Source organism: Falco naumanni, chromosome 8 (assembly GCF_017639655.2).
Source record: "Falco naumanni isolate bFalNau1 chromosome 8, bFalNau1.pat, whole genome shotgun sequence".
NCBI lineage: Eukaryota > Metazoa > Chordata > Aves > Falconiformes > Falconidae > Falco > Falco naumanni.
In genome coordinates this window covers 10,091,782-10,115,799 of record NC_054061.1, presented here as the reverse complement: position 1 = coordinate 10,115,799, position 24,018 = coordinate 10,091,782, and the positions used below count along the sequence as shown (strand labels likewise).

General features: G+C 63.8%; 3 protein-coding genes and 1 pseudogene across 4 annotated transcripts; 2 read left to right on the top strand and 2 right to left on the bottom strand.

Annotated features, from left to right (window-relative positions):
* Positions 1-1,232: 1,232 nt before the first annotated feature.
* EIF4E1B (eukaryotic translation initiation factor 4E family member 1B) lies at positions 1,233-3,147 on the bottom strand. 2 transcript variants are annotated; one of them, XM_040604921.1, is made up of 7 exons: positions 2,758-3,147; positions 2,497-2,588; positions 2,299-2,394; positions 2,098-2,161; positions 1,781-1,894; positions 1,531-1,670; positions 1,233-1,407 (listed from the first exon to the last, which is right to left on the bottom strand). In XM_040604921.1, exons 1-7 carry the CDS (start codon positions 2,773-2,775, stop codon positions 1,293-1,295), a joined length of 639 nt encoding a protein of 212 aa, XP_040460855.1. In that variant the 5' UTR covers positions 2,776-3,147; the 3' UTR covers positions 1,233-1,292. The 2 variants fall into 2 exon arrangements, with proteins under 2 accessions (XP_040460855.1, XP_040460854.1); XM_040604920.1 differs by having other exon boundaries at positions 2,497-3,146.
* A 472-nt stretch (positions 3,148-3,619) lies between these two features.
* SNCB (synuclein beta) lies at positions 3,620-7,937 on the top strand. The gene is made up of 6 exons (XM_040604922.1): positions 3,620-3,770; positions 3,908-4,035; positions 5,527-5,565; positions 5,914-6,032; positions 6,870-6,959; positions 7,188-7,937. The coding sequence occupies exons 2-6, from the start codon at positions 3,915-3,917 to the stop codon at positions 7,218-7,220; spliced, it is 402 nt and encodes a 133-aa protein (XP_040460856.1). The 5' UTR covers positions 3,620-3,770; positions 3,908-3,914; the 3' UTR covers positions 7,221-7,937.
* A 106-nt stretch (positions 7,938-8,043) lies between these two features.
* On the bottom strand, positions 8,044-15,055 carry LOC121092535 (annotated as a pseudogene).
* A 3,783-nt stretch (positions 15,056-18,838) lies between these two features.
* Positions 18,839-23,855, top strand: GPRIN1 (G protein regulated inducer of neurite outgrowth 1). The gene is made up of 3 exons (XM_040603731.1): positions 18,839-19,126; positions 20,286-20,380; positions 20,584-23,855. The coding sequence occupies exons 1-3, from the start codon at positions 18,839-18,841 to the stop codon at positions 22,001-22,003; spliced, it is 1,803 nt and encodes a 600-aa protein (XP_040459665.1). The 3' UTR covers positions 22,004-23,855.
* The last annotated feature ends 163 nt before the right edge of the window (positions 23,856-24,018 follow it).

Sequence of the window (24,018 nt, the reverse complement as noted above, 5' to 3'; positions counted from 1 at the left end):
CCTACAGGGGAGGGCAGCAGGGTCCTGTCCCCTTTGTCCTGCGCAGAAAGGCAGCTCAGGGCCAGCACATGATGCAAGGACATGGGGATGCTGCCTGGCATGCTGCGTGCCAGGGGCAAGTTCCCCCCTCCCTGCTCTGGCAGCATCTCTTGGCTGGCACAGGGGGCAACACAGGGTGGTGGAGGACAGGCAGAGCCCTGGCACAGCTGCCCCTGTGGCCCCAGAGAAGGGCAGCCAAGTCCCAGGGACACAGCTATGTGCAGCCATGGTAGTGGCCCAGAGCACGGCAGGGCTCAGCATCTCCCTGAAAGCTGGTGGGGCTTCACTGCGGACAGCCACGGTCCCAGGGTGCCATGGCCACACTGTCAGGAGGTGAGCAGGCACCTCCACCTCAAGAACCTGAATGGAGGAGAGGAGGAGGATGGAAAACAGACCCAGTGATCAAAAACACAAATAGAAAATTAAAGGACAGAGCATGGGCTGGAGCAGGAAGGAGAGGAGTAAGTGAGCTCTTCTGCAGCCAGTGCCAGGACAGGCAGGAGGGACAACAGGGGGTAAGGGCCATGGAAAGGAGGAACCAGCAAACTCCCAGGGCTCAACGGACTGGGGCTGTGAGCCAGAGGGTCTGATACCAATAAAACCTTGGGAAGCAAATAAGCTTCATACCACCTGTGCTGCAGGTGCCTGTGGCAGGGATGTGAGCAAACAGCATGAGGAGGATGCTGTGCCACAGCCCCAGCACCAGCTCTGTGAGGACACTGGGCTGCCCGCAGCTAGGGAGCTGGTCTTCCCAAAAAGGCAGACCCATGTCCCACCAATGTGCAGGGGCTTGGGAAAGATGGGGACCAGCTCCCCATGCTGAGCTGACCCAGAGAAGTTGGGCTCTGGTACCCCCTTCCCACACCCAGGCTCACAGGGCAGCGAGCTGTGCCCATGCCTGGGCCAGGGGAGGACAGAGCCCAGCATCCTCCTGAGGGCTACCCAGGGCCCCCAGAGCAAAGGGACACCCCCACAGCCCCAGGGAGAGGAGCACTGGGACACACACAGTGCCCCAAGCCCACAGTGATGCCAACTCTGTGCTCCCAGCCCTGTTCACCCAGCAGGTGGGTACAGGATATGGCATTGCATTGTCCCCCCTCCCAGGAAGCCCCACCCCCCCCCCCAAGAAAAAGCCAACCCAGGGTGCCAGAACCCTGGCTCAGCCCTGGACACACAGACCATGCTCAGCTGCAGGCATTCATTGTGGAATAGGACAGGAGGACCCTGTGGGCAGTGCCCTGCTCCCCCCACAGTCACACCACAAACTTGGTCTTTGTGAGGGAACTGCTCTTGGTGGCTGTGTCTGCATGGGCCTGGTATCCGATGGACACCTTCTGTGACAAGCCCAGGTGCTCCTTGTAGACACGCCTGGAGGAGGGAAGGGGTTGTGTGAATGGGGTAGCATCACTTCTCCCACAGGCTTCCTGCCCAGGGACTCCAATCCCCCCAAACCTGGCCCTGCGCAGCCCCCCTGCCCCAAAGCTGCATTACCCAATGTGGGTGACCCCTTCCCGGTTCTCTGCTTCCCGAGTCCAAATGGCTATCTTGTCCCCCTTGGCACGGATGTTGATGACTGCTCCGCACACCTCATCGCTGTACTCGTCAAACATCTCTCCAATGAGGCACAGCAACTGCCGGGAGAAGGGGAGCCCAGGACAGTCCCCACTAGGGCTCAACACTGTGACAGGGGAAGCACCGCTGCCAGGACCCAGCGGGGCAGCCCAAGCAGGACCACACTCACCGTCTCCAGCCAGAAACGGTCCAGCTCGGTGTGCCGCTGCTGCTTGGCCAGGGTGATGAGCCAGCGCCCGCCACGCTTGTTCTGGCTGTCCTCCCACATGGGCTCAATGCCATCCTAGGGATGGGCAAGGGGATGAATGGTCAGGGGCACCAAGTACCTGGCCAGAGCTAGCTCAGGGAGCTGTGAGCACCCAGCCAGCCTTCCCCTCCCACCCTATGGCCAGGACACCCTGCCAGCCCCACTGGCACCCAGTGTGGCCCCGTAATGCTGGGTGCTGCAGGGAGCTCTGAGGGACTGCAGTGTTGGGGGTGTCACACCTTGAAGAGGGAGTAGTCACAGCCAGATGTGAGCTTGCTGGCAAGCTGGATGTGGTTGTACAGCCTGTGCCGGGTGGAGACAAGACACAGAAGCAGGTGAGAAGAGGTGCCTCAGGGACCCCTAAGCACTCTCCTCTAGCCCAGACCCCCTCATCAGGGCCTCTCCAGAGGGAGCATATTGCCCGCTTGTGGCTCACTCACGCCCAGAAGTCCTCTACAGTGCTGAACTTGGTGACGAGACGCAGGTTTGCCTGCCACATCTTGCTCTTGTCATTCTTGAAGAACCACAGTGCCCACCTGGGGAGGGGGGATGTCAGCCATGCTGAAGCCCCCATCCAGCCCTGGGACCTCCTTCCCAGCACCAGGAGGGGCCGCCCATGGCCAGCCCACCCCCCCTACCTGTTTTGCAGAGGGTGCTTGCCCAGGCTTTCTGCCAGGAGCAGTTCTCGCTGCTGAGCCCTCTGCCGCTGACGCCGCTCATCTTGCCTCCTCTGGGGAAGGAGGGACAGCCCCGAGGAGCCCCACAGGCACTCCATCAGGGAGCCTGCAGCCTCCCAGCCCCCCCCCCCATGACACAGATCCCACAGCTGGGAGCCCCAAGGGGACGACGGGGCTGCCTAGACTCTACTGCCAGGCCCAGCCCACAGGGAGAGCACTCACCTGCTCCCCCGTAGCCATCCTGGCTAGCACAGGCTCCCCTGAGCTGCCCTGGCTCTTAAGTGGCCACAGGTGGGCGGGATGAGGCAGCCATCCCAGCTGCAGCTGGTGGGGTGGGAGGGTGGTGTGCTGGGGAGGGGGTACCAGGCCTGCCTCTCCCGGGGAGCAGGGAGATTGGGGGATCCCCCCCTAGGGCAGGGAGCTGGGGGATGAGAGCAGGAGATCGGGGTGGGATGGGATCAGGATGGGGGGCAGGATGAGGTAAGGTGGGGACAGCGTGGCATGGGATCAAGATGGTGTGGCACAAGGCACGTATGTGGGATAGCATCGGGATGGGGGTTTGGGATGGGATCAGGGTAGGATGGGATGGGAACAACAGGGGATGGGAATGGAATGGGATGGGGAGAGTGTGGGATGTGATGGGGAGGGGATGGGATCAGAATTGGATGGGGTGGGGACAGGGTGGGATGAGGTGGGAAGAGGCCATGAGGAGGGGATGGGATCAGGATGGGATGGGGACGGGAATAGCGTAGGGACAGGGTAGAACATGGAGGGGACAGAGATGGGGACAGCCTGTAGAGGGGAGAGGATGATATCAGGACGAGATGGGATCAGGATCGGGAGGAGATGGAATGGGGAGAGTGTGGGGTGGGAACGGGACGTGATGGGGACCGGGGCACGACAGCGTGGGAAGGGATCAGGACGGGTGGGGATGGGGAGGAGGCTCGGCGCGACGGGCCCGTCCCGGGGGTGCCGAGCCGTGCGGGCAGGAGCCGGCGCAGGGCCGGGGGTGCCGCTGCCGTGCGGGGCGGGGACGGCGGGGCACGGCTCCGCACGGCCCCGCACGGCCGGGACAGCTCAGCCCGGCTCAGCCCGGCGCGGCGCGGTCCCCCCCGCGCATCACGGCGCAGCGCGGCGCAGCGCAGCGCGGCCCCGGCACAGCCGCACTGAGCCCGCCCCGCCGCAGCCCGGCCCGGCCCGGCCCGGCCCGCCCGTCCCCGCCGCCAGCGAGCCAGGTCGGGCGGGCAGCGGGGCCGGGGCCGGGGGCGGGCGGGCGGCGGGGCCGGGGGCGCGGGGATGCGCGGGGCGGGCGGGAGCGGGGCCGGGCCGGGGGGGCCGGGGCGGGGTGAAGCCGTGCGGCCTCTCCCCGCAGAGCCGCCATGGAGGTGTTCATGAAGGGCTTGTCCAAGGCCAAGGAGGGGGTGGTCGCCGCCGCCGAGAAGACCAAGCAGGGGGTGGCCGAGGCCGCCGAGAAGACCAAGGAGGGGGTCCTCTATGTCGGTAAGGGCCGGCTCGGCCTGCCTGCCCCCTGCCTGCCCCCTGCCTGCCCCCTGCCTGCCTCCCGGCTAATCCCTGCCCGTCCCCCTGCATGCCCCGCCGGCCCCTCTGCCTGCCCTTGCCAGCTCCTGCGTTTGCCCTTGCGTCCTCCTGCCCGTCTGCCCGCCGGCCCCCCCTGTCCCTGTCCCCGGCCCCGCTCCCCGCCCCCGCCTGTCACTGCCCCACCGGGACCCCCCTGCGGCGGGGTGCCCCGGGGCAGCGGGCCGGTGCCTGCAGTGCTGTGCCCGCGGGGCATCTGTGGGGGGAGGATTGGGCCCCGCGGGCAGGGGCAGGACCTGGCAAGTCCCCAGGCTGAGGGGATGGGACCCCCGGGGACCGGACCCCCTGGGGCTCCCGGTGGTCTGAGCCCGAGTGCCCCGTGGCTCCCTGCCGGGGATGCTCTGGGGCAGGAGCGTGGAGGGACCATGATGGAGGAGGGGACCGCCGTGCTGGGATGTGCCCGGCTCAGACCAGGGGGGCTGGGGACACGTTTGTTCCCCTTGGAGAGGTCGTGCCCAGGAGCACATCCCACACCGCGGCTCTGCTGGCATCTCCCCTGCACCCAGCCTGGTGGCTGGGGGGTCCCTCTGCGCTGCCCCTCGGGGCTGGGGTCCATTCGGGGCCAAATCCTAGAAGGTGCCGCTGGCAGGGAGGAGGCAGCCCCCGGGCAGGCTGCGTTCTGGGCTGTGGTGTTGGGCTGCTTGGGCAGGGCGCTGTGGCCACCCCTGCCTGCAGCAGGAGGGAGGGCGCAGGGCTGGGGCTCCATCCTGCTCCGGAGGGCACCAGCTTTGCGGGAGGGCTGAGGCCCTGGAGCTGTTTCCCTGGGTGGTGGTGGTGGGTGCTTGCCCTGGACCCCCACTCTGCCCAGGAGTGCGTGCTCTGGATGGGCATCCAGCGGCTCAAGAAGCTCCCCGAGGCCCCATCCTGCAGGAGCTAGCCAGCCTCTGCTATTCCCCCTGTCGCAGGCACCCTGCACCCATCCCGTGGGGTGTCCTGTCATCTGCGGGTGTTGCTCTGCCTGAAGCAGCCTGGCAGGGTCGGCATGGCCAGCGGCGGCACCTGGCCCCAGGCTGTGCCAGCTGTGGGGCTGCCCGTGCCGTGCTGGCACCAGCTCTGGGTGTGGATCCCAGCTCCCGTGGGAGGCTTTGCTCAGCAGCGTGGCCGGTGTTCACCCCGTGGGGCTGTGCCCCAGCACGGCGCTGGGCCCCAGGGTCTCTGCCCTCGTGGCATGAGGTGGTGGCCCCATGCTGCCCAGCTCGGGCTCCTGCAGGGACCGGAGCCGTGTGGTGAGCCGTGTGGGTGCTTGGCCCCCCGGCTGCCCTGGCACGGCTGGGCTGGGGCGTGGGCAGGATGTTGCCCCAGCTCACAATGCCCTGCCGGGGTCCCAGGCACAGCGCGTGGCACCGCCTGGCCGCTGGCCCCTCTAACCCCATCTCTGTCTCTTTCTACCCCCAGGGAGTAAAACCCAAGGTGTGGTGCAAGGCGTCACCTCAGGTACGGTTCCCTCCAGCTCCCCACCACCGTACCCCTCTGGCCCCAAGAGTGCTGCGCTGCTAACGAGATCAGAGGCTAATTGAGGGGCTGATGTCACCCAGCCAAAGCCTCTTACATAATAGGGCCCGCAAGGAAGGATTTGTGGAGGCTGCTCACACTCCCTGCCCAGCTGCAGAGCAGCATCCTGACCCCCTCCCCTCCCCAGCGCCCTGGCAGGGAGATGGGGAGGGTCTGATCCTGCCCAGCGACAACCTGCTAGCCCCCCGTGTGGCGTGGGGCATGGGGCAGTGGCCGGGCACCCCTCCCTGGCACGGGGGGGGCACTGACAGGCACCCGTGGCTCTTCCAGTGGCTGAGAAAGCGAAGGAGCAGGCGTCCCAGCTGGGCGAAGCTGCGTTCTCGGGCGCTGGCAACATCGCAGCAGCCACTGGGCTGGTGAAGAAGGAGGAGTTCCCTGCGGACCTGAAGGTGAGACACCCCCGCCCCAGGCCACTGCCATGTCCACGGGGAGGCCCACGGGGAGGCTGGGACGTCCCCAGGCTTGGTGGGGAGCCCCTTGGCTACTCCCCAGCCCCGTGGGAGGGATCCTGCAGATCCCCAGCTGCCCTGCCTGTGCCCAGGGCAGGGACATGTCGCTGCCCCGAGCGTGCTGGCTGCATGCGTGGCCGCTGCGGACGTGTGCATGCGTGGGCTCCTGCATGGCGGCCTGGAGCGCGGGGGCCGCGATGCATCGCTCCAGCAGCTGCGAGGTGACCTGACAGCTGCGGGAGTGGAGGGACGGGGAGGGGCAGCGGGTTTGCATCTCACCACCCCCATGAGCTGTTGGCTTCCAGCTTAGCCCAAAATAGCATCAGCTGAAGAAATGAGGCCACCGCCGCTGCTGCACGGGGGGGATCGACTGTCCCCCTTTCCCTCCCGCCAGCCACTCTGCCAGCCCCGGGGAGGGGTTACCCAGCACCGCCCTCCCCGGCTAGGGATGCAGGATGCTCCCACAGGCCTGCCAGCACCTGGAGCCCCCATGTGCCAGCAGCCATGGCCTGCCTGGGGCTGAGGCTGGGAGTGGGGCAGGGATGCGCACAGCCACGCTCTGCTCCCACGGACCCCTGCCTGTCATCCCCCAGCTAGGTGGGCTGGTGTGTGGCCAGGGTGCCCACTGGGTCCCACTGGTGCCCCCCACATGGAGCCCCCAGTGTCCTGGGTGTGTTGCTGGTCTCTGCCATGTCCCCCCAGTCTGGCAGGGGCAGGGAGTGTGGATGCTTTGTGGGGGGCTGTGTGCGTTGGACTGACCCCCTGGTTCACCCCCAGCCAGAGGAGGTGGCCCAGGAGGCTGTTGAGGAGCCGCTGGTCGAGCCGCTGCTGGAGCCAGAGGGGGAGAACTACGAGGAGCCCCCACAGGTGAGGAGACAGGGGGCCACAGGGCACCACAGAGGGCACGGTGTGCCAGCGCTCAGCGCACCGGTGGCCACTGCTGTCCAGAGCAAAGCCCGGAGCCTACCTGCTCTCAGGCGCCCCATGCACTTAGCCCTGCAGCCTTACGGGCAGGCTGGCATGGGGCTGGGGGGAACAGGGGCTCTGTGCCCCACCTGAGCTCTCTCACTGGCTTTTTTTCCCCCCATCCCACAGGAGGAATACCAGGAATACGAGCCAGAGGCATAATGGACCCTCGTCCTTGCCTCTTCCACCAGCAGCACAACGAACCGCCGGTAGCTCCCTGCTCCTCCCCAGCCGGCCCTGGCCAGTGCTGGTGTGCCAGGGAGGAGCAGGGGTGCCCCTGCCCTGTTCGCTCACGAGTTCTTCCTCCAGTTCCGTTCCAAGGGACCGTGTCTGTGTCGCTGTACCATGTCTAGCAGTGAGAAAAACCTGCCGTGTCTAAGCCCCTGAGCCCTAGCGCGTGCCCAAGCTGTGCGTGCTGCCTGCAGGGGCTGGTGTGCGTGCGTGCGTGCGTGCGTCTGTGAAGCCCGGGTTTATCGCTCTGTATCCCTCCCAGCGCCATAAACCCTGGCTGCGTCCTGATGTGTCTGTGTCTGTACAAAGCATGTTTACCTGCTCGCGGGCTGCTGTACATTTTGCTTGCACGCATGTCCCTGTGGTTCTGCTCTGGTCATCGTGGAACTATTTTTTTTTATATATATCTCTCTATCTATGTGTGGACGGGTCTTTTGCCTTCGTGAACCCTTGGCGCCCAAACCCGCTCCCCAGCCTGCTGGATGGTGACGGTGCCTGCGCCCCCCCTGAGGTCCCATAGTGCCGACGCTGTGTTGTGACGTGGCATGGATATCCCCCCCACCCCCATTGCTGGATGTGCAATACGAGGGCAGCTGCCAGTGACACAGCTGTCCCCGTTTCTGTGAATAAAGCCAACTCTTGTCTGTAGCCCCCTGGTCCTGGTTGTGGGTTCCCTGGGGAGAGGGGTGGTCCTGCGCTTTGGTGACAGGGCTAGTTTGGGAAGAGGAATGAGGGGCTGGGGCAGACTAGTTGGCCCCTTCTGGCTGCGGCAGCGGGCAGGACTGGGTCCTTGTTAGGACAAGATGCCTTCCTGTCTGCTTGCTGCTGTGTCAGCAGCAGGTCACTGTGTCCTGGGCCTCCAGCTGCGCTATAGCTGAGGCTGGGACGTGGGCAGTGTCCCTGTGCCACCTGTCTGTGTGCTGGCTGTGGTGCTTTGCATCTGAAGGTGAATGCAGGGGGCCTTTGGGGCTGACGACCGCAAGCCAGAACAAGGCTAGACATAGTCCTGGGCTTCAGCACGGGTTCCCTGCCAGGAGATGCTGGCTGTGCTAGCAGAGGGGGTTCAGGTGCTGGGCACAGGCTTCCCCCGTCCTCCCTGCAGCAGGATGTGCTGCTGTTCATGAGGCACCTCCCAGAGGCGCACCCTGATCTTGTGCTAGAAGCGCAAAGGGGAGCCTCTCCTCTGCTGTCCCTACTTTCTGATGTAACCTTGCTCCCCTCAGGGGGCCAGGGACATGGCTAGCACCCACAGCTCGCTCGGCTGCAGTGTGACAACCTCAAGGGAAGATGACTGCCACACAGCACTACATGATGTCCACCACAGCAGTGGGTCCTGTGCCCACCCGAGCGCAGTCCTTGGGCCTTCAGCTCCCCCAGGATGGGTCCACCAACCCAGCCTGAGTACCCAGCCAGCCTCTAGCCCCTTGACTGCAGCACAGGCTGGGGTGAGAGGCTGGGCTGAGTCTCCCTCCCATGAATATCAGATTAAATCCCCGCCAGTGCTAGCTCACCAGCTTTGCCAGCAAAGAGTGAAGCTGCAGCAGTCAGCATGGACACACAACAGGTTTGCTGATGCCTGCAAATCCCCACCCTGGCTCTGCTGTCTCTGTATGCGCCAGTTGCAGCAGTGCTCGCAGCGCCCAGCGTGTGTTACTAAATGGACCAAGACAGCTGTTCCTGGGGCTGGCTGTGCCATGGGTTGTCCCCTCCTCTACAGCTAATTGCGTTTTTTTTCTTCCCTTGTCCAGTTCTGCCAATCATGGGCAAACAGACCCAAACGAGCATCAGCACAGCTTCCCCCAGTGCCCAGGGGGCTGTAAAGGGGCTGGGGCAGAGGGGGTGTGAGGGAAGACAGCCCCCTGCCCAGGAGAGCTCAGAGTCCGGCAGCAGGGAGAGAAAGTGCTCCAGCCAACCATTTATAGAGACAAGGGTGTCCCCTCTGTGCAGCACACAGTGTCCTGAGCACCCCCTGCACTGCAGGACTGTGACCCTCACCGTGCGGCTGGCAGTGATGCCGGGGCAGCCCTACCAGGTGCTGTGTCAGTAGGTGAAGCTGGCCTGGTTGTACACGGTGAGCACCTTCTCCAGAGCACACAGGTAGGCAGCAGTTCTCCGGTCCAGGCCCAGGTTGTACCTTGCAGCCACAGTCATAATTTTCTGGAGAGAGAGGAGAGCTGGTGTGTGCTGGGAGGCTCTGGGGGCAAGGGCGGGGGCAGAGGACCCAGGGAGGAGGGTGCAGGCAGTGCCACACATGCAAGCACAGGCCAGGACCTGGGAGCACCCAAGAGGGAAGAGGTCACCCCTGCACCAAACGACCAAGGGGACTGTTCTGTAAGACCTGGACCCCCCTACAAGGGGCTCTGGAGATGTTCTCTCACTGCTCCCCCACAGCACTCCCCTGGGGACAGACCCTGCACCCACGGGTGGGCTCCACACACACCACTCTCACTGCTGAGCGTGGCACATAGCCACCTCCCTGAGGGATGGCATGAAAACCCCCCACCCAGCACTGCACGCCTGGCTCGTGTAAGCAGCCCTGGAAACGGGGCACATAGGTTGGTGGGAACATGGATTGGTGGGAACAGGGAGTGGGACAGGGACCCAGTAACAACAAGGGATGCTGCTGAGCACGAGGCTTTATGCAAAGTGTGGATATGAAGATGAACCCAGGCCTCAAGCTGACCTGCCAGGAGTAGTGATGGGGTGCTGTGGGTGGGCAACCTTCAAATACAGCCCAGAGCCTCTGCAGTGAGGAAAGGGACCCAAGAGCAGGGATGGGTGGGGAAAGAGCCCTTGGAGGTACCTTGGCTGACTGCTCCATGGTGTAGGCTGGTCCCAAATACACAATGTCCTTCTCTGAGGCAACCTGATGGAAAGAACAAGTAAATCCTTTGTGAGAAGGGCTAGAGGTTGTCCCCCCAAACCCATTTATCAAACACATCCCCTCTGCTTGGTGCAGCAGCACCACAGGTGGTGCAAGCTTGGCTTGCCACCTCTGCAGCTGGTTCCAGGCTCCTAAGGGACTCCCCGAAGCAGCCAGCAGCACCCTCAGATGGTAGGGCTGTACCACCACACATGGCATCTCCACCCCATCCCCTCCATCAGTGGGATAAGAGCATGGGGAGCTTTGTGTGTGACACAAGCTCAGCTTTCAGCACTGGGGCAGCAGACAGGAGCATCTGGGAATGTGAAACAAGTGAGCCAGGACAACCCTCCACAGTTATAGGCACTTACCGTCACACGAGACTGGATCTCTGGGGATGGAATGATGGGGATCTCCCCTCTGGCCTTGCCAAACCACTGCTCCAGCTGTGCTGAACTGACTGCAGGAGGTGGTAGCTGGATTCCTACTCGTACTTGAAGCTGAAGAGCTGTAGCTAATGTGGTTCAGGTTCTTCAGCCACTCAAAGAAGGATGCAGTCACACCACCTGCATTCACATACAAATCCTGCCAAGGGCAGTACACGCTTTTCAGATTTGCGGCTTAGGGTGCTGAGACCCACAGCTGATCTGGAGATCTCTCCTCCTCTACCTTGGGTCCCTCCCCGTACCCTTGGGCCAGAGCCCAATGTCCTGAGGTCACTTGGATGGCTGAATCTTAGAGCCACGGTGGCTCTGCAGTGTCACTAAGCAGAGACACCAGCTGCTGTGACCCCCCATGTGATGTGGCACAGTTTGCTGTTGGCCCATCAGCGGCCACAGGATATCCTGGTGCTGGCCTGGAGCCCCCTATTGTTGCTACAGCCAAGAACCAGGAGGGTTCAGGAGGGAAACCAGCACCTGAGGTGCTCAGGACCTGGGGGCAAGGCAGGGAACAGGCCGAGACAGCACCATCAATGCTGCCTGATCCCAGAGCCTGGCAAAGCCCAGCCTGATCCACACCAGTGCAGCTAATGCCATGTGGCCCTAATAGCCATGAGCCCACCATCTCCCCATGTGTGTGTGTGTATGGTCATACCAGGATGACCAGGATGGTTTTTTGCAGGAATATCTCATGTGCTGCTGGTGTAGTGGGGCCATTGGCAGCTTCTGCAATGATCTGAGAGCACAAGCAGAGCAGAGGGGAGACAGGCAGAAGAAACAAAAGAAAAAAGCAGTGACGGGCTGCTTTCCCTGCTGCTGGGATCCTCCCCACCAGGCCAGTTCTGGTGGCAGGGATCTGGGCATTCGCCTCCCTACCAGAGCTGTTCAGGATAAGCAAAAGCTCAGACCTCATGTTTCGCACGGAACAATTAACAGGACCGTGACACCTTGGTGGGCACCATGCAGCATCTAGGCACAATTTGAACAATCCTCCTGCACCTCACACTGAGGGGGAGCAGTCAGCTGCCATGGCACGGCACAGGGCAGGGCCATGGGGGTAGCTCAGCCCTTCTTACAGGAACAGATGATTTTGCACTGTCTGCCCCAAAGCGCTTGCCAGCTTGGTACAGCTCCTAATAGCACCCCTGGCTCCTGAGACCTCAAAACCAGTCTCCAAACACATCAAAATTATACACACAATAGCCAAGGACTTTAGCCTTCTCGTTCTCTGCCGTACCAGTGAAGCAGAAAGACGTGTGGAAAGGAAAGGGATGAGCAAAGGCAGGGCCATTCCCGAGGGCACTGTGGGCAGCAGCTCCAGGTGCAGCTTCAGTTCAAAGCCTCTTCCCCGCGGCAGGGAGCTGCGCTGGGGAGCGAGCGCTCGCAGAAAGCGCGGATTGCCGGCTGCAGGCAAGGCTTCAGCTGTGCCGTTTCCAGATTTATTTCTGCCTTGCAGAGAACAGCGGCCAGAACAGCAGGAAACAGGCAGCTGTGGGCAGAGCGGGCAGTGGATTGGGGCAGCAGTGCGTGGCAGAGAGCAGGAGCTCCTGGAGCTACAGCAGGGGGAAGCACCTCACCACAGTTGTGAGCAGGGAAGGGAAGGTCCTTCCTGGGAGAAGAAGGGAAAAGGCATGGCTGGCACCCTCAGAGTCCCAGCGAGCTCCCAGGCTGCTGGGCAAGGCAAAGCTAACGCGGGCCAGACCCACAGAGCACCCAGAAGTGATGGGGGGTGCACCCACAAGCAGGACCTTCACCACAGGTAACATCACCGCTTGCTGTGGCTGGTTTGGAGGTGACAGAAACGTGAAGTTGTCATCGGGGTCGGCTCTTTCTATCTGGTCTGGCAGAGCTCCCTGTGTCGTGCCACCCCTCCGCTCTGCCAGATGCACAGGTGAAGGTCAGTCGCAGCTTCTATTTTATGAGTGACTGGGTGGCTACAGAGAAGCCTTGAGAGTGAGCAGCACAGTGCCCCTGGGCTGCTGGTTTGCGTTTCTAAGGGATCAGCTCTTAGAAAATGATCCACACACAGCAGGTCTGAAACACTGCTCAAATGAGTGCCAGCTGTCACAGAGTGTGGAGAGCTCTGGGAAGTCATGTCCAGGCAGCACTGCAGGAGCTGAGACTGCAAGCTCTCCTGGAAAGGGGGGGCAGAAAGGTCCTGAGGAACTGTCCTCTTCAAAGCTCTAGCTAGGCTGAGCACTCACCTGCAGCACAAAGGTCTTGCTAGGGAAGCCAGGGCTCAGGCCGATGCAGCCCATGTAGTCTGTGTTGGTGATGTAGTTCTCAATGCCATGCAGGACCCCGCGCCCGGTGGCAGGGTGTCACCTATGGATGCCACCCTGGCTGATGGGCTTTCCTGTCACACGCACCTGGGCATTTATGTCCTGCAAGGCTGGGATGGGAAGAGAGAAGGTTAAGGTCTCGTCTGGTGCAAGTCCTCTAGAGAGGACTTTCCCCAAGCCTCAGCTTCCCTCACGCTCCCCTAAGCCACAGCTAAACCTAAAGCAACTTGCTGGCATGGGCCTCTCGGTACAAACCCTCACAGTGCTCATGGCATTCCAGGCTCCAAACCGGCACTTTCAGAGCTCACCCGGTACCCCAGTGTGTGGGTGTATGTGTCAGTTATCCAGGACATCTCCCACTACCCAGTACTGACATCAGGGACCGGCACGTCAATCCCGGGCCCTGTGGAGGTAAAAAAATCTGTCAAATCCTGTCTTTGCAATTCAATTGATCTGCTCCAACCAATGACCAATGACATGTTACAGCCAGGTGGTTTCAGCAGGCTGGTCATGGCCTTGGGCACACCAGGGAGTCCCCTGACCAAAGCGTGGTGCTGCCCATATCCCAGGGTGTCCCCAGGTTCTCTCAGGCATGAACAGCTTTGGCTTTCACAGAGTCTTTGCTTTGTTCTTTCCCAGTATTTTCAAGTAAAGAGAGAATGTAAAGGTCTTTGCCTTGTGACCAGCACCCACTGAGCTCTCTATCACACACTGAGGCAGGAGAAACTTTCACTCCTCCCTGTGGCTGCGCTCGCTGGTGGGAATGGAGGATAACTCCCACGTGAGACCCCAGCTCATCAGTAGCTGGGTGGCAGCCTGGGCCAGCCCTGCCATGCTTGGCACTGCACGAGGCTCCCTCTGCTCCAAATTCACAGCACGGGCAGAGCAAAGCAGTGAACGGACAGCAGAGCACAGGGGCGTGAGTGCTGTGGACAGGCAGAGAGGCAGTGGCAGCCTCTGTGCTTGCCCAGCCAGGCAGCTGCTGCCTGCTCCCCTGCCTGCAAGCCACACACCGCTTACAGACCTGGGACAAAACCACTCTCCCCTGTAAATCCCTTCTTGGCCTTTTCTACAGTAAAATGCCTCATTATTTCCTCCAGCTGATGTTCCTGTGCAAGAACAACAAAACACAGCTGTTACTACAGGCCGCAAGAAAAATCACAGAGCCATGGTACAGCATCCGGCAGCTGCCCTGCCCTGCCTGTACAGGGCACACCCTTACGTCTCCAGGGAGTTAATTACAGCAGCTGGGGTCCCTGGGTTGAAAAAAAAGAGATGTGTGAACTCCTAGTCCCTTTGCTCACTGCCCTTCCAGCCCCTTGGTGATTTGCACCTTCCCCCAGCACAGCAGGCAGCAGCAGGAACGTCTCTACTCCAGGCTCCTTCAGCGTGCCTCTGGTCACATGCACTGACCCATAAACCAGAGTTTGCCACCCCTCTCCCCCCTCCAAGCTGCTTTTCGCGGTTGCTGGGTGAGTGTTACTCACTACAAACGTCTCCCCCCACTTGCCAGAGTGCATTGCTGTGATGCGCACAGAGAGGGAGGGCTGTGCAAATGGAGCGTGAGTTATGGGCTGTCGGCGGGGGAAGGAGAGGAGTGAACTCACCGACTCTTTCCTCGGATTGATCCTCACACCCGCCATGGCACCACCAAAAAGAACGTCTGGAAAAGACAGGGTAAGGCAGAAATGTTCTCTGCCAGCTCACCTGCTCCAGCAACCATGACCTTGTTGGTGAATCCAGGCAAGGGGCCACTGCTTCCCCACGCCACACACAGCCCCCCCTGCAACGCCGTGCAGCCTCTGCAGAGCAGAGCTGAAGGCAGGACAGGATATAGACCCTGAGCCTGCCACAAACGCCACCAGCCAGAGCTGAATCCATGACAACCCAGGCACAGAGACTGCATCTGAGAAGCACGATGCTTGACGCTCCCTGATTAACACGAACAATCCCAGACTGCCAGTGGCGTATTCTCCAGCCACAGCAAGCCCTGCCCTCGCACATCCGTGCCCAGGGGAACATCCTGCACTTCTAGAGCACTTCTGATTTTCAAAGCATCTAATGAGCTTTTCTGAGTCACTGTATCACGGCCCCATCCCATGTCCAAGTCACCACATGCTTTACATTCCCCTTGTACTTACCCACTGCAGCGCATTTGTATGTCATTAATGCAACCAGGGCTTTTACTTCATTGACACCGATTGAGCTGCTGAAACAAACCCCTGGGAAAGGAGAGCAGAAGTGAAGAGTCCCTGCCTTTTTACCACAAATGGCACAGAGGCACTGTAGGAAAGGCTCTGACTCTTCTGAAACAACAGCATCTAGTTGCAATAGGCGATCAGCATTCAGCTAGACCTGTTTCTCCAGATCACCACAGAATGGAAAGCAGGTTCCTACCAGCAGACACAGGCCTTTGCTGTGGCGAGCACCTCAAAGAGTGCAGCCACAGCACAGGTGAAAGCCTCAGGCTAAGGGTGAGGGGACAGGAGGCTGGGACCCCTCAGGCTCAGAACAACTATTGTTGCTTTGAGGTGCGTTTAGGGCAGCAAGTATATGGTGTTTAGGATAAGGAGATGAATGCACACAAGGGTACCAGCCAGCCACGCTGCTCCTGTGCTCTACTGTGAGCAGCGGGGCTGCAGATCAGGTTGGCAAAGCCACCTGCCTCAGTCATCCTTCATTCTTCTTAGGGATGCGTCCATGGATGGCATCCTCCTGGGCACAACCGTATGCATCCCAACCACCACCGTGTTAACGTAGACACCCTCTATGTCAGGCTCCCCGTGCCCTGAGCCGGGCGGGGGCAGCCCAGCAGAGCCCCACGTGCAAGGCTGGGTAAGGATGGAGAAGCATGTAGTGGGGCTGCAGCTCGCTGCCTCACCCCTTTTGCAGGGCAGGCAGTGCTGGCTGTGCTGGGAATGCCAGCCCCACACCACCTCCCAGGCACTGCTGTCCCTGCACAGGGGGAAAGCCACCTCCAGGACATGGCTGCAGCACTGGATGGTCTCCAGGAGCCCTTGCACCCCGGGCAGCCCACCCCGCTGGGCCGCTCCCACCTCCACCACGGACAGCTTGGGGGCATCGGGGCTGCCCGCTGCCAGGCTGGCCGTGCCCTAGCACTGCCGCACCACTGCCATGGTGCCCCTGCGGCCCAGCCACCGCCCTGCTGCCCCCATCCGCCACCCTGGCAGCAGCCAGTAAGACCTGCCCTGGGTGGCTGAGGGCACGCCCTTCAGCAAATGGCTCTCTGATTGGCTGATCCCCACGCAGACGGCCATGAGGGGGCGCTGTGGAGAGTGGGCTGGGTGGGGTGGGTACTTCAGGGCTCTTTTGATTGGCTGATTCTCTGGCCAATGAGAGGTGGGAAGATGGGACTGGGGTCTGCGCAGGGAGAAGATGGACCAAAGGGGCGAGGCCAGCTCGGGGGTGTGGCCAGCCGGGACATGGTGTGGGGTCAGGGGCACCAGCTGGGGCCATGGGGCTGTGTGCTGCCCACCCTGCTCCCACAGCCCCACACTGCCATCCCAGCAGTGGGGACTGTGCCTCCCTGTGTCCCTGTCCTTGGATGTGCCCCCCCGCTGGCCCCGGGGCCAGGTCCTTGCCTGTACCCAGGGGCATCCAGGGCGATGTGCCCAGCCGCAGGGCTGTGGTGCCCTCCCACCCTGCAGGGCTGGGGCAGGCCAACCCCAGCCATGGGCTGTGTTTTGGGGCACCCAGGGCAGAGGGTACTGGCAAGGATCAGGTCCCCTCCCCAGCACCTCTGTGCCAAGGCCGCTGGGGAGGCAGCACTATTTTTAGGGTGCTCAGTGCCTTTGGATCTCCAGGTAACCAAGTCATCCCAAAGCACTGGCAGCTCTGGGCACGCTGAGGATCCTCCTGCTGGCAGCGCTTCCCCTGGAAAGGGGAGCCTGGGGGGCAGCATGGGATGTGCAGCTTCGGTCTGCCATGGGATCCTGGTGCCTCTGGGCATCCCCTGCCGCTCCCATTTGCCAGCACCCCATCAGCTCCGGAGTGGCCTCCGGGCCTGCAATTAATGTGGGCAGCCGCGCGTGAAGACGGCGTGGCTGCGAGTGGCCATGAAAAACCCATCGCCTTCCTGCCGGGCAGCCCCGGAGGGGGCACGTTCCCCTGCCAGGCGCTGTGGGCTGCGTGCCACCGCACAACCGGGCACCAGCCGGCCAGCCGGCACGGAACCAGGCCTGGGCCACGCTGTGTGCCGGCTGCATGTACCTGCTTGCACCAGCGTGTGCAGGCGCCGGCAGCATGCTGGTGGCTGTGGGGGAGCCCACCGTGTTCACGTGGCGCTGCCCGTGCCGGCGTGGGAGGTGGGCCGTGGCGCCGAGGGAGGGGGCTGCCATGCTACCTGTGCCGGCAGCCCCCTCCGCCAAGGGAGAATGCGCTTTTCAGGCAGCTGCCTGAGTCCTCGCGCGCTGGTAGCGCGGGAGTGTGTTGCCAAGGCAATGGGGACCATTTTACTCATCCTCCTCGCTATTGTTCTCCTGCCAGCCCCGAGGTGCCCAGGCAGGGAGAAGAGGAGGAGGAGGCAGCTGGCCTGGGATGAAGGCTGCCTGTGGGACAGGGAAGGATGCTCCCTGTGACCCCCCCAGCCAGCCCTGGTGGGGATGGGGACTTGCTGGGTGCTGAGATGCCAATGGGAATGGGGAGAGTGGCTGCCAGCAGAGCTGAGAGCAGCAGGTGGAAGCAAATACCAGCAGGATGTGACCCCGCAGCTCCCTGTAGCCCCCTGCCCTGTGGCAAAGTCCCAGCCAGGGGATGGGGGGCAGTTTGGTCTCCTCCTCTGCCAGGACTTGATCCTGCCCATGTTGTCCCTTATCCCTCCCAGGGTCTGTGCCCAGGCTTGAGTCTGATCCCACACAGGGCAGCATGGGATGTAAACCCATACTGATGCCCCACACTGCGCTTCCCCATGCTGCAGATGGGCAACTGGGCCCAGTCAATGCTGTGGGACTGGGATGAGCACACAGAACCATGGGCAGGGACAAGCACCTTGAGGGGGGGGCACACGTTGATGGGTGCAGCAATACACCCCCACACCATCCACCGTGGCCACCCGTCGGGGTGCCCAGCAGTGAGATGGGGGTGCCCTGCTCTGCCCCGGCGTGGGGGGGGAAGACAAGGCTTTTTATTATATTTCCATATCCTGCCTCCCTATTTTTAGCCTTCGGGGTTTTGTTCCAGCCTGGCTGTTTACTGGAAGGAGCATTTCCAACCTCCCTTGTCTCCAAGCAACCAGGTGTGTGTCAGCTCCCATTGTGCTGGCCTCACCCTATAGATCTATAGGGTCCATGTATGTGTCAATGTTAGCCCCAAGACGGGGAACCCCATCTTGGGGTTAATGCTAGCACCCCCCGCCCTGCCCCTATAGATTTGTAGTTCCTGCCCCAATGCTGACATCCCCAGGGCAGGGAGGGGATCCTGACCCTATAGGGTGAGGAGGGGCAGCTGGGGGGTTTTCAGGGGGGTGCTGGAGGGTTTGGGGGGGGGGGGGATGCAGGCAAGGCAAGCAGGCCGCCTTCCCCCCCGCAGCGCGAGCGGGAATGCGTGGGAAGGAGTTAGACAAAGCCTGAGCCCGGGAGCAGAGGCAGGCGCTGCCGGGAGGGAGACGGGGACGTTCTCCCCTCCCCGTCCCCCCCCACCCTTGGGCGAGGGGTACGCGGGAGCCCACCTCCATCCCTGCCGTGGTGGCACGTCGTCCCTGTCCCTCGGGCTGGTGGGGGTGCAGCCCCCCCGGTGATGCCTGGGAGGGAAGCGGCCGTCTCCATCACCAGGTAGGAGAGGGACCGGGCTCTGTGTCGCTGTCACACCCGCCCACGGGACCCACGCTAAGGGCTGAGGACCCCTTGACCGGGCCGGTGCCGACCATGTGCCCTGCTGTGCCCCTGCGCACCGGGGGGTGTCGGGGTGACCGTCCCCGGGGGATACGGGGCGGGATGCTAGGGGGTGATGGGTGCTCCCAGGGCGGGCCGGCGGGGTGACACCGATGGCACCGGGGGGTGTGGGGGAGGTACGCCGGGACCCCACGCTCCCCGCGGCAGCCGGCCCTCCCTCGCCTCCCCACCGCTGCCCGGGGCCGCCGGGGCGGGCGGCAGCCGGGGGGAGCGGCCCGGGGCGCGGTACCGCCCCCGCCGCCACCGCCCCACGCATGCTCGCCGCCGCTGCCGCCGCCGCGCCGGAGCCAAGCGGAGCGGGACGGGACGGGGCGGGAGCGGACTGGAGGACCCGTCGCCGCAGGTAACGGCGGCCCCGGGGCGCACGTGGCGGGGCCCGGCCGGGCACTGCGGCCGCCGCCCGCCCGGTACCGGCACCCCCGGGGCGGGGGGCGGCTATGGCGGCGGCACGGGCTCCGGGGCGGGGGCGGCCTCCCCCGAGCTGGGGCTGCCGCGGGGGCGGCTTTGTCCGGGACGCGGCCGGGGAAGCGGGGCCGGGGCGTGCACACGCGTGTTCGTGCGTGCGGGTGTGCCCGTAGCCATGTGCTGGCGTGTGCACGCCTGTGCGTGTGCACGTGCCTGTGCCTGTGCACACGCGTGTCTGTGCGTGTGCACGTGCCGGTGCGTGTGCACACGCGTGTCTGCACACGCGCGTGCCGGGGTTCGCAGCTCCTCCGTGGAGCAACAGCACCGGGGCAGCACCCCAGCCCCCGGGCCGAGCACCCCAGCCCCCCCGCAGGACGTGGGGTGCTGTCAGGGCGGGGGGGGGCTGTGGGGCGGTGCGGCTCCCCCCGGGAACGGGGTGCTGCGTGGGAAGATGGGGGCGGGGGGCTCACAGCCTCCGGGCCCCTGCGCTGCTGGCGGGAGTGGGTGCCAGCCTGGTCCCCGCTCCTGCCTCTTCCCTTGGCGGGGACTGACTCGGTGCCAGCCACGTCTGCTCGGCTCTGCCTGCCGTGGGACCCACGAGTGGCCGTGGCCGGAGGTGTGGGACACGTGTGCTCCCAGCTCCGGAGGGACTCAGAGCACTGGCAGAGCTGGGGGCTTCCTGCCGTGCTCCTGCTGCCGGGCTGCCCCACGGGGCTGGGTAGGGTTTGGGGCCGCTTGGGTGACGCCAGCCTGTGTCCCCCTGCCGTGGCGGGGTGCCTGCCTGCAGCCAGCTCCACATGGTGTGGCTGGAAGCTCAACACACCCTGACATGGGGCGTAGGCGCAGAGCCGGGTTCCCATGGCCAGGGGACACATCACTCCCAGCTCTGGGATGCTGGTCCCAGTGAGCACAGGGAAGGGTTTTGGCTGCCCCGCACCCCTGCCGTGCCCTGCAGCCCCCCCGACGCCCATGGGCCTGGCTGGCTCTCACCCCGCACTGTGCCCAGCTCCTCACTGGCAGGTGGGGGTGCTGAGCCCACCCTCCAGGCTCTCAGCCTTGTGCCCAGGGCTATACTTCAGCTGCTGCTCTCTCCACAGGGCTGCCCGGACCACTTCCCCCGGCTCCAGCAGCTGCTGCAGCGCCTGGAACCTGCTCCCGGTCTGGCTGTGCCGGGGGAAGGCTGGCTTTTACGGTAGGCAGCCGATGCTGTTCCTCCCTTCCCGTGGGGCTGGGCACTGGGTGCCACCACGCTGGCTGTGCAGGGGCTGGTGCATGCTCTGGGCGGCCACCCAACCTGTTGTCATGGGTGGCATGGAAAAAAAATACTTGGCAACCGAGGGGGGCTGGGAGTCTGTGCGCTGCTCCCCTCTCACTGCCCTGTCCGCTCTCTTGCAGACCTGTGGCGGGACTAGCATGGGAGAAGCCTTCCCTGGGCATGGGCAGCGCTAAGGAGCCTGAGGGGCTGCGGCTACTGAGCCGCCAGGCTGGAGCTGAGGACACCTGCGAGCCTGGTGCCAGCTCCCCTGGCTGCCCACCTGCTGGCGAGTGCCTGCCCGGCTCCGGCTGTGCCGTGGGGGGCCGTGCCATGAGGACCTGCTGCGTGGCTGAGCCGGAGGCCCAGGGCACCACGGCTGGCCCAGCAGCAGAGAAGAAGGTGCCATCACCGACGGGACTGGCTCCCAGCACGCTTCTCCCAGATGACAATGCGGAGCCGAGCGTGACGGCAGCAACAGGGAGCTGTGGGGGACCAAGTGGCCCTGTGCTTGCCTGTGGTCCCATGGGCATGGGGGTCCCTGGCACCCAGAAGGACAACATGGCCCCCGCGCCCACCCTGCCGGAGCCCTGCCTCAAGGCACCCAGCGAGGACATGGGGAACGCGCCAGGTCCTGCCAAACACGTGGCGTTCTTGGAGCCTGCCGCAGGTGCCAGAGCAGCTGAGCTTCCAAGCCAGGAGCAGCCCCAGGGTGGTGCAGGGACATCGCTGGGTGCTGTGCCCCAGCCGAGGGGCGACGAGGCTCCCAAGCGGCCCCAGGGGGACATGGAGGACCCACCCAGCGCCGGCACTGCGGCGAGTGGCGGCCGGAGCGAGGCAGGGCCGAGCCCCACCGCCCTGGGCCAGGGCAGGGCTGAGGGGAGCCCAGCCCAGGCTGTGGGCGCCGGGAGCAGCCAGCAGCCCCAGGCAGCCAAGCTGCTCTGCGAGTCCTACTCCTTTGAGGTGACCCCACCGCAGGACGCCGGGACACAGGACATGGGGACGCAAGTGGACAGCCGGGCGTCCCTGGTGTCGGTGGCTTTGAGCCCCATGAGCCCCCCCGGCGGTGCTGCTGCCTTCACCTTCCCCAAGAGGGAGCTGGGCTCTGCTGTCGCCCCACGCCTGGAGCCCTCCAAGAAGGACGCAGAGATGCAGGTGTCCATGCCCGTGGAGACCCGCTCGGTGGCCACTGGGCCCATGACACCAGTAGCCAAGTCCCCGCAAGCCTCATACCCTGAGGTGCATGTGAAGGGGACGGTGGCAGAGGAGGCTCCAGAGCCCATCCGGGAGGTGAGCTGGGATGAGAAGGGGATGACGTGGGAGGTGTATGGGGCCTCCATGGAGGTGGAGGTGCTGGGCATGGCCATCCAGAAGCACCTGGAGAAGCAGATCGAGGAGCATGGGCGGCAGGTGGTGATGACCCCGCAGAGCACCCGCACCGGCTCTGTCAAGGGAGCCCCCCGCAAAGGCGAGGCCAAGAGGCAGCCCAGCGTCTTCCGCGCTCTGCTGCAAAACGTCCGGCGGCCCCGGTGCTGCTCCCGCGCCGGCCCCGCCATGGAGTGAGTCGCTGCCTGTGCCGGTGGGGTGGGGGTGTCACTGGGCTTCTTGGGGAGGTGGGGAGGGGGCCTTGCCCCGGCGTCCTGAGACACCTGCTACCAGTGTGCAGGGCTCCTGGGGCTGGGGCGGTGACGGAGCACGGCACGCTGGGGCAAGGCATGTCCTTGCTGGGGGTCCCCCTGCCAGCCCAGGGTCCCTCCTGCCAGCCTAGCCCTGTGGAGGTGCCCTGGGACGTGAGGCTGGTACCCTCTCTGCGCTTGGTGACTTTTTCCAGTGCAAGGAAGCATGTGGCTCCTTCCAGCTGGAGGCAGCTGCTCCCGGGCATCTCTTGCTGGTGGCACAGGTCCGGAGGTGGCTCAGGGTGGGCACGGGTAGGTCACTGCTGGCTGTCCTGAACTCTGACCTCGCTCAAACGCCAGGCAGCAGCATCGCTCCCCATGCTGGAGAGATGCTGGTGCATTGCCGTGCCACTGCTTTGCCTGCCCAGGGCTCTGCCATGCTCTGAGCAGCCCACGGCCACGCACACGCAGGTCCCCATGGCTGCGCAGGGCAGGGACGTTCAGCCCAGCCCACTACAGCCCTGTTCTCTCTGCCCCGCTGCCATGCCATGGGTGCCCCGGAGCTGGGAGGATATGTGGCCACGTGGGCCACCAGGACAGATCTCAAATGGGAAAGACTGGGGCCACGCTTGTGGTGGAGAGCTGCTCGTTCCTGTCACCGTGGCTGGAGGCGCTTGAGGAGACTGTCCCCGTGGCCCCCAGCTCCCCCTACCCGGGAGCAGCCACCAGAGCCCAGGGCAGACTCTTACCACAGCTGGCAGTGGAGATGAAGCCTGCCCTGCCACTGGGCATGTCCAGCCACCTCGGTGCCAGAGAGCCCCCACGCACCGGGGATGTGGGTGCGTGTCCCGACGTGGGTCCTTCCAGCCCGCTGACTGCTCTCCTCTGACAGCAGCCCGGGATGCAGCTGCAAAGCGCTACCACTTTTTACAGCAGGGGTTTTACAGGGTGGGGGGAGGGGGGCTTTTATCGAACTGTGTTTGCATTTTTGGAGCTTTTTAAGAGACACTTTCAGCCGTGCACATCCTACCTGGAGCCACCTCCTCCCTGGTGGCCTGCAGGGCCGTGACCCTCTTTTCAAACATTTTTCCTACGTTGCCTGCACCCTGTAAGGCTGGAGAGAATTGGGAGTGAAGGGCTGGCATGCAGCGGGGTGAGCATCCCTGTGGCCAGCAGCACTGCTGCATCCTGCCAAAACGTGGGTCCTGGCCTCTCCAGCCTGGCCCCATGCAGAGGACCAGCCCCACAGTGCCACAGCGAGTGGGGGCCCAGGCCTGTGCCCAGTGCCTGATAGAGGGATGCAAACAGGGGATGCTTGGGGAGCTGCACCATCCCCTCTGGGCAGAGGTGCAGTAGGGCTCGAGGTGCTGGGGTCACCAGTGCAGCCGCCTCCCCTGCTTAAGGGGCAAGTTTTGCCCCACCCCCACCCCCCAAAATCCCCGTTGTACATCCTGGGCTGCCTCTTGCCCTGTGGGGGGCTGCGAAGGGCTCGCTGAAGCCGACAGCCAGTGCGGTGGCCAGTGCCTGCTCTGTGCTGCAGCACTCGCCAGGAGCTGGCTCTGCTCAGTGCCTTGGGGTGCTCAAGGGGTGCCGTGGCCACTTGGGGAAGACCTTGGGGCACCCCGCTGCTACCCTGCCCTGGGCTGTCTCACACCTCCAGCCCCACACTGTCGAGCTCCAGCCCACCGGTGCTGAGGCGTCATCACCTACTTCTTTTTTTTCCCTCTTCATTTCTTTTTTGGGGGTGGCAGGGAGGAAGGGGGTGGGAGGACCAACCTGTCAATGTGGATGTTGGGTAATAAAACCTTGCACAAACCTCTGCACTGGGCTGCCTGCACCTCCCTCCCCTGAGTCTGAGCGGGGTTAGTGGACAGTGGGACAGCCCAGGGAAGGGTCCTGGGGACAAGAAGCCAGGCTGAGCCCCATGGTGGCACTCGCCTCCCCTCTGGCACCAGCCTGGCC

Coding starts and splice junctions, on each gene's coding strand:
- EIF4E1B (XM_040604920.1), bottom strand. CDS start 2,633: ATGGAGTGCCTGTGGGGCTCCTCGGGGCTGTCCCTCCTTCCCCAGAGG. Junction 1,671..1,780: donor ACCGTTTCTGGCTGGAGACG/GTGAGTGTGGTC, acceptor TTCTCCCGGCAG/TTGCTGTGCCTCATTGGAGA. Junction 1,408..1,530: donor GAAGGGGTCACCCACATTGG/GTAATGCAGCTT, acceptor TCCCTCCTCCAG/GCGTGTCTACAAGGAGCACC.
- SNCB (XM_040604922.1), top strand. CDS start 3,915: ATGGAGGTGTTCATGAAGGGCTTGTCCAAGGCCAAGGAGGGGGTGGTC. Junction 5,566..5,913: donor GGTGCAAGGCGTCACCTCAG/GTACGGTTCCCT, acceptor TGGCTCTTCCAG/TGGCTGAGAAAGCGAAGGAG. Junction 6,033..6,869: donor AGTTCCCTGCGGACCTGAAG/GTGAGACACCCC, acceptor GTTCACCCCCAG/CCAGAGGAGGTGGCCCAGGA.
- GPRIN1 (XM_040603731.1), top strand. CDS start 18,839: ATGGGTGCTCCCAGGGCGGGCCGGCGGGGTGACACCGATGGCACCGGG. Junction 19,127..20,285: donor TGGAGGACCCGTCGCCGCAG/GTAACGGCGGCC, acceptor CTCTCTCCACAG/GGCTGCCCGGACCACTTCCC. Junction 20,381..20,583: donor GGGGAAGGCTGGCTTTTACG/GTAGGCAGCCGA, acceptor GCTCTCTTGCAG/ACCTGTGGCGGGACTAGCAT.